The 12,232-nt window shown below is 49.5% G+C and overlaps 1 protein-coding gene across 10 annotated transcripts in view; it reads left to right on the forward strand.

Moving 5' to 3' along the window:
• Nucleotides 1-12,232, forward strand: part of LOC110488131 (PHD finger protein 14) — a 125,037-nt gene that overhangs the window by 19,504 nt on the left and 93,301 nt on the right. For 5 of the 10 annotated variants that reach the window (XM_036971653.2, XM_090227848.1, XM_090227850.1 and 2 more), the window contains exons 9-13: nt 2,848-2,994; nt 3,362-3,525; nt 3,770-3,876; nt 7,191-7,297; nt 10,093-10,188. In XM_036971653.2, the coding sequence (XP_036827548.1) occupies nt 2,848-2,994; nt 3,362-3,525; nt 3,770-3,876; nt 7,191-7,297; nt 10,093-10,188 (621 nt within the window). Of the gene's footprint in view, nt 1-2,847; nt 2,995-3,348; nt 3,526-3,769; nt 3,877-7,190; nt 7,298-10,092; nt 10,189-12,232 lie in introns of all 10 variants that reach the window. The other 5 variants (XM_090227846.1, XM_090227849.1, XM_090227847.1 and 2 more) reach the window with 1 other exon arrangement.

Below are 12,232 nucleotides of genomic sequence, written 5' to 3' on the forward strand. Positions count from 1 at the left end.
TTTGTTGGATATTTCAAACTTTTTTAACAAATCAAAAACTGAAAAATTGGGCGTGCAAAATTATTCAGCCCCCTTAAGTTAATACTTTGTAGCGCCACCTTTTGCTGCGATTACAGCTGTAAGTCGCTTGGGGTATGTCTCTATCAGTTTTGCACATCGAGAGACTGACATTTTGTTCCCATTCCTCCTTGCAAAACAGCTCGAGCTCAGTAAGGTTGGATGGAGAGCATTTGTGAACTGCAGTTTTCAGTTCTTTCCACAGATTCTCGATTGGATTCAGGTCTGGACTTTGACTTGGCCATTCTAACACCTGGATATGTTTATTTTTGAACCATTCCATTGTAGATTTTGCTTTATGTTTTGGATCATTGTCTTGTTGGAAGACAAATCTCCGTCCCAGTCTCAGGTCTTTTGCAGACTCCATCAGGTTTTCTTCCAGAATGGTCCTGTATTTGGCTCCATCCATCTTCCCATCAATTTTAACCATCTTCCCTGTCCCTGCTGAAGAAAAGCAGGCCCAAACCATGATGCTGCCACCACCATGTTTGACAGTGGGGATGGTGTGTTCAGGATGATGAGCTGTGTTGCTTTTACGCCAAACATAACGTTTTGTATTGTTGCCAAAAAGTTCAATTTTGGTTTCATCTGACCAGAGCACCTTCTTCCACATGTTTGGTGTGTCTCCCAGGTGGCTTGTGGCAAACTTTAAGCAACACTTTTTATGGATATCTTTAAGAAATGGCTTTCTTCTTGCCACTCTTCCATAAAGGCCAGATTTGTGCAATATACGACTGATTGTTGTCCTATGGACAGAGTCTCCCACCTCAGCTGTAGATCGCTGCAGTTCATCCAGAGTGATCATGGGCCTCTTGGCTGCATCTCTGATCAGTCTTCTCCTTGTATGAGCTGAAAGTTTAGAGGGACGGCCAGGTCTTGGTAGATTTGCAGTGGTCTGATACTCCTTCCATTTCAATATTATCGCTTGCACAGTGCTCCTTGGGATGTTTAAAGCTTGGGAAATCTTTTTGTATCCAAATCCGGCTTTAAACTTCTTCACAACAGTATCTCGGACCTGCCTGGTGTGTTCCTTGTTCTTCATGATGCTCTCTGCGCTTTTAACGGACCTCTGAGACTATCACAGTGCAGGTGCATTTATACGGAGACTTGATTACACACAGGTGGATTGTATTTATCATCATTAGTCATTTAGGTCAACATTGGATCATTCAGAGATCCTCACTGAACTTCTGGAGAGAGTTTGCTGCACTGAAAGTAAAGGGGCTGAATAATTTTGCACGCCCCATTTTTTAGTTTTTGATTTGTTAAAAAAGTTTGAAATATCCAATAAATGTCGATCCACTTCATGATTGTGTCCCACTTGTTGTTGATTCTTCACAAAAAAATACAGTTTTATATCTTTATGTTTGAAGCCTGAAATGTGGCAAAAGGTTGCAAAGTTCAAGGGGGCCGAATACTTTCGCAAGGCACTGTAAGTTCCCACAGTTGACAGTGCATGTCAGAGCAAAAACCAAGCCATGAGGTCGAAGCAATTGTCCGTAGAGCTCTGAGAAAGGATTGTGTCGAGACACCGATCTGGGGAAGGGTAACATAAAATATTTGCAGCAATGAAGGTCCCCACGAACACAGTTGTCTCCATCATTTTTAAATGGAAGAAGGTTGTAACCACCAGCTGGCCGCCCAGCCAAACTGAGCAATCGGGGGAGAAGGGCCTTGGTCAGGGAGGTGACTTAGAACCCAATGGTCACTCGGACAGAGTTCCAGAGTTCCTCTGTGGAGATGGGAAAGCCTTCCAGAAGGACAACCATCTCTGCAGCACTCCACCAATCAGGCCTTTATGGTAGAGTGGCCAGACTGAAGCCACTCATCACTAAAAGGCACGACAGCCCACTTGGAGTTTGTCAAAAGGCACCTAAAGGACTCTCAGACCATGAGAAACAAGATTCTATGTTCTGATGAAACCAAGATTGAACTCTTTGGCCTGAATGCCAAGCGTCACATCTGGAGGAAAACTGGCACCATCCCTACGGTGAAGCATGGTGGAGGCAGCATCATGCTGTAGGGATGTTTTTCAGCGGCAGAGACTGGGAAACTAGTCAGTATTGGGGAAAGATGAACAGAGTAAAGTACAGAGAGATCCTTGATGAAAACCTGCTCCAGAGCGCTCAGGACCTCAGACTGGGACGAAGGTTCACCTTCCAACAGGACAACGACCCTAAGCACACAGCCAAGACAACACAGGATTGGCTTCGGGACAAGTCTCTGAATGTCCTTGAGTGGCTCAGCCAGAGCCCGGACTTGAAACCGATCGAACATCTCTGGCAAGACCTGAAAATAGCTGTGTAGCAACACTTCCCATCCAACCTGACAGAGCTTGATAGGATCTGCAGAGAAGAATGGGAGAAACTCCCCAAATACAAATGTGCTAAGCTTGTAGTGTCATACCCAAGAAGACTTGAGGCTGTAATCGCTGCCAAAGGTGCTTCAATAAAGTACTGAGTAAAGGGCCGGAATACTTATGTAATTGTGATACTTTAGTTTAAAAAAAATATATTATACATTTACAAAAAAAAAGTAATTATGAGGTATTATGTGTAGATTGAGGGTGGGAAAAAAACAATTTAATAGATTTTAGAAAAAGGCTGTAACATAACAAAATGTGGAAAAATTCAAGTGGTCCGACTGCGCTGTAAGTGACTATTTTGCACAGGAAAACAGGTCTCTTGACTGACGAGTGCTGAAAGACATGCCATACACAGTGCACAAGAAGCGATGTTCACCTGGTCGATCAGGTTTTGAACACGTGTGTGTGTGTGTCTGTTTCCCCAGGACATAGCCGATCCCTTCTTTGCGTATTGTAAGCAGCATGCGGACCGCTATGACAGGAAGTGGAAGAGGAAGAACTACCTGGCGCTCCAGTCCTACTGCAAGGCATCTCTACAGGACAAAGAGAAGCAGCTGGCCCCTGAGGCACAGGTGAGAGGTCAAGACTGGCTCAGACTCACACTGGCTTGCCCCTGTTAGGGCTGCAGAATGTTGTCTTTGAACATGAATAGAAATGCTTGTCAGTGTTTCCTTCATAGTTAATTGTTCTACATGCAAGATTCAGTCTTCGACTGATTTACTTTTTTATTTTAACAAGTGAGTTGGAAAACACAGCAGAAACAACCTGGGGAGGTTGTAAGTTGTAATGTCTGGGTCCCAAATGGGATCCTATTCCCTATATAAAGCACTACTTTTGACTAGGGCCCATATATAGGATAGTGTGCCATTTGGTACACAGGCGGGCTGTCATTAGATAATGAAGTGTGTGTTTCTTTGTGTTGTGTTGAACCCCTGGCAGGCCCGTATCACCACCCGGCTGCAGCAGTACCGGGCCAGGGCAGAGCTGTCCCGTAACACTCGGCCCCAGGCCTGGGTCCCCCGGGAGAAGCTTCCACGACCCCTGACCTCCAGCGCCTCCGCCATCAGGAAACTCATGAGGAAGGCCGAGCTCATGGGCATCAGGTAGGAGTTAATGTCTGTAGGAAAAAGATGGTGTTCAGGCAACCAAGAATTGAGGTGCAGCCCAAATATAGAATTCACACTCAATACTTTAAAAAATGTTTTAAAAAATCCAATATAAAGATTTTTTGGAATTGGATGCATGAGAGCTGCAACTTTTTCCCCTTGTCAGGGAGAGGCGTTGAGGTCAGAAAGGTGGACCAGGAAGCAGAGGGTTGTCGGTTAAAATCTCTTTTTTCTTTTTCAGCACGGACATCTTCCCTGTAGACACATCAGACATCAGCGCAAGTGTGGACGGACGCAGGAAACACAAGCAGCCTGCCCTCACTGCAGACTTCGTCAACTATTACCTGGGTGAGTAGGGAAACAAAAACCATCTGACTAATGGAAACATAGACTTACATTACCAACATAATACACTATTCTAGTCAATGTTGTTACTAAAGACAGATGCTTCCAGAATAAAGACAGATGTGCCAGAGTTCTATAGGCTCTCAGCATGTATCCTTGGATAAAGACCCTCAAAATGAATGATGATGCCGTTGCCAGATATGTTTGCTCGACCGTTTTTGTGTGTGTTTGCGAGTGTGCGTATACATGTACGTTCAAACGTGTATAACCTTGAACAACATCCCCCATCCCCAGCTATCTCCCATCAGAACATCCCCCACCCCTAGCTAACTCCCATCAGACAGCATCCCCCACTCCCCAGCTATCGCCCATCAGAACAACATCCCCCACCCCCAGCTATCTCCCATCAGAACATCCCCCACCCCCAGCTATCTCCCATCAGACAGCATCCCCCACTCCCCAGCTATCGCCCATCAGAACAACATCCTCAACCCCCAGCTATCTCCCATCAGAACAGCATCCCCCAGCTATCGCCCATCAGAACAACATCCCCCAGCTATCTCCCATCAGAACAGCATCCCCCACCCCCCAGCTATCTCCCATCAGAACAGCATCCCCCACCCCCAGCTATCTCCCATCAGAAGAACATCCTCCACTCCCCAGCTATCTCCCATCAGAACAACATCCCCCAGCTATCTCACATCAGAATAACATCCCCCAGCTATCTCCCATCAGAACAACATTCCCCACTCCCCAGCTATCGCCCATCAGAACAACATCCTCCACCCCCCAGCTATCGCCCATCAGAACAACATCCCCCACCCCCCAGCTATCGCCCATCAGAACAACATCCCCCAGCTGTCTCCCATCAGAACAACATCCCCCACCCCCCAGCTATCGCCCATCAGAACAACATCCCCCAGCTATCTCCCATCTATCGCCCATCAGAACAACATCCCCCAGCTATCGCCCATCAGAACAACATCCCCCAGCTATCTCCCATCTATCGCCCATCAGAACAACATCCCCCACCCCCCAGCTATCGCCCAGCAGAACAACATCCCCCACCCCCCAGCTATCGCTCAGCAGAACAACATCCCCCACCCCCCAGCTATCGCCCATCAGAACAACATCCCCCACCCCCCAGCTATCGCCCATCAGAACAACATCCCCCACCCCCCAGCTATCGCCCATCAGAACAACATCCCCCACCCCCCAGCTATCGCCCATCAGAACAACATCCCCCAGCTATCTCCCATCTATCGCCCATCAGAACAACATCCCCCAGCTATCTCCCATCTATCGCCCATCAGAAAAACATCCCCCAGCTATCTTCCATCTATCGCCCATCAGAACAACATCCCCCAGCTATCTCCCAGCTATCGCCCATCAGAACAACATCCCCCAGCTATCTCCCATCTATCGCCCATCAGAACAACATCCCCCAGCTATCTTCCATCTATCGCCCATCAGAACAACATCCCCCAGCTATCTCCCATCTATCGCCCATCAGAACAACATCCCCCACCCCCCAGCTATCGCCCAGCAGAACAACATCCCCCACCCCCCAGCTATCGCTCAGCAGAACAACATCCCCCACCCCCCAGCTATCGCCCATCAGAACAACATCCCCCACCCCCCAGCTATCGCCCATCAGAACAACATCCCCCACCCCCCAGCTATCGCCCATCAGAACAACATCCCCCACCCCCCAGCTATCGCCCATCAGAACAACATCCCCCAGCTATCTCCCATCTATCGCCCATCAGAACAACATCCCCCAGCTATCTCCCATCTATCGCCCATCAGAAAAACATCCCCCAGCTATCTTCCATCTATCGCCCATCAGAACAACATCCCCCAGCTATCTCCCAGCTATCGCCCATCAGAACAACATCCCCCAGCTATCTCCCATCTATCGCCCATCAGAACAACATCCCCCAGCTATCTCCCAGCTATCGCCCATCAGAACAACATCCCCCAGCTATCTCCCATCTATCGCCCATCAGAACAACATCCCCCACCCCCCAGCTATCGTCCATCAGAACAACATCCCCCAGCTGTCTCCCATCAGAACAACATCCCCCACCCCCCAGCTATCGCCCATCAGAACAACATCCCCCACCCCCCAGCTATCGCCCATCAGAACAACATCCCCCAGCTGTCTCCCATCAGAACAACATCCCCCACCCCCCAGCTATCGCCCATCAGAACAACATCCCCCAGCTATCTCCCATCTATCGCCCATCAGAACAACATCCCCCAGCTATCGCCCATCAGAACAACATCCCCCAGCTATCTCCCATCTATCGCCCATCAGAACAACATCCCCCACCCCCCAGCTATCGCCCAGCAGAACAACATCCCCCACCCCCCAGCTATCGCTCAGCAGAACAACATCCCCCACCCCCCAGCTATCGCCCATCAGAACAACATCCCCCACCCCCCAGCTATCGCCCATCAGAACAACATCCCCCACCCCCCAGCTATCGCCCATCAGAACAACATCCCCCACCCCCCAGCTATCGCCCATCAGAACAACATCCCCCAGCTATCTCCCAGCTATCGCCCATCAGAACAACATCCCCCACCCCCCAGCTATCGCCCATCAGAACAACATCCCCCAGCTATCTCCCATCTATCGCCCATCAGAACAACATCCCCCAGCTATCTTCCATCTATCGCCCATCAGAACAACATCCCCCAGCTATCTCCCAGCTATCGCCCATCAGAACAACATCCCCCAGCTATCTCCCATCTATCGCCCATCAGAACAACATCCCCCACCCCCCAGCTATCGTCCATCAGAACAACATCCCCCAGCTGTCTCCCATCAGAACAACATCCCCCACCCCCCAGCTATCGCCCATCAGAACAACATCCCCCAGCTATCTCCCATCTATCGCCCATCAGAACAACATCCCCCAGCTATCGCCCATCAGAACAACATCCCCCAGCTATCTCCCATCTATCGCCCATCAGAAAAACATCCCCCAGCTATCTCCCATCTATCGCCCATCAGAACAACATCCCCCAGCTGTCTCCCATCAGAACAACATCCCCCACCCCCCAGCTATCGCCCATCAGAACATCCCCCACCCCCCAGCTATCGCCCATCAGAACAACATCCCCCACCCCCCAGCTATCGCCCATCAGAACAACATCCCCCACCCCCCAGCTATCGCCCATCAGATTGGCACACCGTGTTTCTCGTCTGCCTTTTCCCGTGTATAGATGGAGATAGATTGGGATCGGTCCTATTGATGTGTGTAGATTGTGATGGTGGTTTATTGATTGGTGTCCTTATTGCTATGCAGAGAGGAACATGAGGATGATTCAGATCCAGGACAATATCTCTGAACAGAAGAACCTGAAAGACAAGCTGGAGAGTGAGCAGGAGAAACTGCATGTCGACTACAACAAGGTTAGTGGTGGGGGAAAAACACACTGTTAGAAGAACCTGAAGAAGCTGCTTGTCGACTACAACAAGGTTAGTAGTGGTGTTGGCGCTAGGAACACAAGCATTTCTCTACATCCCCAATAACATCTGCTAAATATGTGTATGCGACCAATAAAATTAGATTTGATTTGGTACAGGCCGTAAAGTCACCTAATAAAATGCTTGCTTGACGTTTCTGTGGTAGTAGACACAGCCAGGGAGATAGTGGACAAAATGTTAATCCACACTGTTATCAACCAGTCCCTAGGGGTTTTACCAGTGATTCTCCAGTAGCGTTGCTCTGAGTTCTCACACTAAAGCTGTGCTATGTCTTTGTACTGCATGGCCTCTAGTCTTCAGAAACGCACATAGTGTGTCATTCATAAACCGCATCGCTTTGCGCTACAACACATTAACCACCGTTTTACTATGTACCATGAAAAATACCATTTTAAGAGCCCTGTTGTTCCTCTTCCGTCTAGCTCTCTCCATCTCTCATCTCTCACTCTGTTCATCTCTTTCTCCCTCCATCTCTCTGTGGCCCTTGCCGTTTCGCGCACGCTCTCTCTTTCTATCTATCTCCTTTCATCTATCCTTCGCCATGTGACTTGGGTGTGGCGGCGCAGGGCAGCTTCGCTCCATCAGGCCCAATGAAGAAGGGAATAAAACAGCGGCGTAAAAGTCAGAGGAGTTAATGTTGCGTTCAGTCTTTCTGCCACGTGTATTAAGCGTTATTAATGGAGTGTGTGTTGCTAATTGCACCGCTCGACATGCTTTTACACGGAGAGAGGGAGCGAGAGAGATGCATAGAAAGAGAGAAGGAGAGCGAGCGATGGAGAGATAGAAGCAGCCCCGGCCTTGGAGAAAGACTGAGAGGGGGATTGAGCGAGAAGGATCGTTAAGATTAGAAGTCTAGCTACAGATATGGCTATAAAGCCCCTGACAGGGTGAGTGCGCGGGGTGGTGGGTTCTGAGTGCGTGGGGTGGTGGGTTCTGAGTGCGCGGGGTGGGTGTGGAGACTAATCTCCTGGAGATAATATGAAGTCTCTCTCTCGCTACATGACCTCTCTCTCCCCCCACATAACCTTTCTCTCTCTCTCCCCCCACATAACCTTTCTCTCTCTCTCCCCCCACATAACCTTTCTCTCTCTCTCCCCCCACATAACCTTTCTCTCTCTCTCTCCCCCCACATAACCTTTCTCTCTCTCTCTCTCCCCCTACATAACCTTTCTCTCTCTCCCCCCTACATAACCGGTCTCTCTCTCTCCCCCCTACATAACCGGTCTCTCTCTCTCCCCCCTACATAACCGGTCTCTCTCTCTCCCCCCTACATAACCGGTCTCTCTCTCTCCCCCCTACATAACCGGTCTCGCTCTCTCCCCCCTACATAACCGGTCTCTCTCTCTGCCCCCTACATAACCTCGGTCTCTCTCTCTCTCCCCCCTACATAACCTCGGTCTCTCTCTCTCTCCCCCCTACATAACCTGTCTCTCTCTCTCCCCCCTACGTGACCCGTCTTTCTCTCCCTCCCCCATGTGTCTTGTCTCTCTCTCTCCCCCCTACATGACCCGTCTCTCTCAATTCAATTCAATTGACTTTATTGACATGGCAAGTTCATTATTACTTACATTGTCTAAGTATACATATAGAAAAATTATATATATATAAAATATATATATATATTTTTATATAAATAAATGGTCGGACCAACAGCAATAATAATTGTAGTGGACATGGGATTACCATTAACAACAACAATATTAATGAGAACAACAATACATTAAAGCAATGGTCGTAGACCAGTCTCAACATGACTGAGAAGACACATGACATGGTATGAAAGATAGTCTATAGTCAGACACTCTCTCTCTCTGTCTCTCTCCCTAACATGACCTCTCTCTCCTACATGACTTGTTTCTCTCTCCCCCCTACATGACCTGTCTCTCTCTCTCCCTCCTACATGACCTGTCTCTCTCTCTCCCTCCTACATGACCTGTCTCTCTCTCTCCCCCCTACATGACCGGTCTCTCTCTCTCTCCCCCCTACATGAACTGTTTCTCTCTCCCCTCTACATAACCTGTTTCTCTCTCCCCCTACATAACCTGTTTCTCTCTCCCCCCCTACATAACCTGTCTCTCTCCTCCCCCTACATGACCTGTTTCTCTCTCCCCCTACGTAACATGTTTCTCTCGCTCTCCCTCTCTCTCTCTCTCTCTCCCCCCTACATGACCTGTCTCTCTCCTCCCCCTACATTACCTCTCTCTCTCCTCCCCCTACATGACCTGTCTCTCTCTCCTCCCCCTACATGACCTGTTTCTCTCTCCCCCTACGTAACATGTTTCTCTCGCTCTCCCTCTCTCCCCCCTACATGACCTGTCTCTCTCTCTCTCTCCCCTACATGACTTGTCTCTCTCACTCTGTCTCTCGCTCTCTCTCGCTCTCTCTCGCTCTCTCTCGCTCTCTCTCGCTCTCTCTCGCTCTCTCTCGCTCTGTCTCTCTCTCGCTCTGTCTCTCTCTCGCTCTGTCTCTCTCTCGCTCTGTCTCTCTCTCGCTCTGTCTCTCTCTCTCTCTCTCTCTCGCTCTCTCTCGCTCTCTCTCGCTCTCTCTCGCTCTGTCTCTCGCTCTGTCTCTCGCTCTCTCTCGCTCTGTCTCTCTCTCTGTCTCTCGCTCTGTCTCTCTCTCTGTCTCTCTCTCTGTCTCTCGCTCTGTCTCTCTCTCTCTCTCTCTCTCTCTCTCACTCCCCCCCCCCCTACATGACCTGTCTGTCTCTCCCTCTGTAGCTGTGTGAGTCTCTGGAGGATCTGCAGAATGTTAACGGAGTTCTGAGGAGTGAGGGCCATGCCATATGGACCATGTTGGGAGGAATCCTAGGACAGGTATGTTAATATCACACCACTTTCTTCTCCTCTCTCATCCTCCTTTCCTCCTCATCCCCATTTCTTATCTTCTTTTGCACTTTCTCATTCCTCCTCATCCACTTTCTCCTCCTCCTTTCCTGCTCGTCCACTTTCTCCTCCTCCTTTCCTGCTCGTCAACTTTCTCCTCCTATCTCTCTCATGTTTAGTCCAGAGTTGGCAACACTCCCACTAACCAAAGTCCAGCACCTGTCCTGTAATTTTAGTTTCATCACACCTAGGCAGGGCAGAAAAGTCAGAGGATAAACCGCCAACCGGACAGGTCTCCCTGCGACATGCCCAGGACTTGGTGATGACAAAGGATTGAGAGGAATCTAGATTAGCCATAGCAACCCACAGAGTTACCATGGGGTAATTCTGCAGCCCATAATAGGCTCCTGTAAGTGATTGACCTGTCCTTTACCATAAAGGCAGACCAGACCTGGCTCTGCTCCACTCTAAATGAAGCTAGAAGCTGTCCGCTTGCTTTCTACCACGTTCACACTCGCCATGGCAACCAAATCGCCAAGATGCGTCGCCACGGGTGATGGGTTGTTTAATGAGTGCGAAATGCAGCTCTGCAGAAATTGCTGTGAGACCTTTTTAACTTAAAAAAAAAAAAGTGACAGAGCCTGTTTGGAAGTGCTGACACTGACACTTATTTAAAAGCAGCCCAGCTCTTGGTGTGTGTGGTGCTGTGTTGAGGTGAGAATGAGAACTGAGGACGAGAGGCCTGTGGAGCGTTGGAGCTCTGACAGGATGCTATAGCAAGACACAACACACACCGACACCCCCTGGTTACACCCAGTCTCTAAGATTAGCAGGTAGGCCTAGATAATACAACTTACAGTTGCCCGCGGGGCCTGGAACTGCATATGTCATCAGCTCTTTCAAAATGCATCTACGTAAGCGGCTAACTGAATGCATGATGCTGATTTAAAAGTCTGCCTGGCGACGGGGGCTGCCTTACAGATAAATGGATGGTGTGATATAGCTAGAGGATGGGAGGAAAGAAAGGCTGGAGGGAAAGAACGACTGAATGAACGACGTCGATCTGCAACGACCTCCATAAATCACGTAATTAGAAACGTGGAAAGGTTTAAGTGGCGACATCAGTCACGTCCCCGCGTTGCTTTGTGTCATCTATCTGATACCTTTTCATTTCCTATTTGTCATCCCTCTGCCCATCCCGTACATTACCAGAAATGATTGATGTTACCCGGCCGCAGACCCATCCCTCATCCTATACACTGAGTCAGTGTTGTCGTTGTGGGGGACTTCTCAGGGAGAGGAAGCATTTTTCGCTAGACATTGTGAAGCTTCAAAGGACCCGGTCACAGTGTTTTTAGCATTTCCTGGCAGTGTTCAGTTTGGCACTGAGGTAAAGCATCTCGTTTGAAATGCTGTGCACGTCTGTGTCATACACCGAGAATCTTCCTGAAAGGCGTGCCAGTCAGGTGACCCTTCCCAGGGTGCCGTGTGTGTGTGTGTGTGTGTGTGGTGTGTGTGTGTGTGTGTGTGTGTGCGCGCCAGTGCCAGCCACTCGGTCCCCCACGGCCTCAGAGCCTGTCTCGCACCCAGTATGAACCAGCCAGATGGCCTGAGGTTGGGCTGGTCCTGCCTGTCTCTGATTCTTATTTTAGAATATACCTTCACACACACATCTCTCTGAGGGGTTTTCTACTCACTGAGCTAATGCAGAAGGGGACTGTGGTCCACAATTAGTAGATCACACACACCCTAGGGTCCTGTGGCCCTGGCACCCCCACAGGACCGGTCCCTGGGAGCCGTGCTCAGATTAGAGCTGCCCCAGTGAGGAGCCTGTCTGTTTAGTGGCTCCCCAGTCTCTCCCTAGCAGATCGGTTTTCTAATTAACCTGCGACAGACAGCAGCCAACATGTAGCCAACAAGATGCAGTGGAGAAATAAACACACATCCACCACAGACAGACAGACAGACAGACAGACAGTCTGTCTACTGACCAACAACAGGCCCCCCCTCCCCACAGACACACACACTCTCTCTT

The sequence above is a fragment of the Oncorhynchus mykiss genome, chromosome 30, assembly GCF_057628025.1.
Source record: "Oncorhynchus mykiss isolate SJ-2025 chromosome 30, ASM5762802v1, whole genome shotgun sequence".
NCBI lineage: Eukaryota > Metazoa > Chordata > Actinopteri > Salmoniformes > Salmonidae > Oncorhynchus > Oncorhynchus mykiss.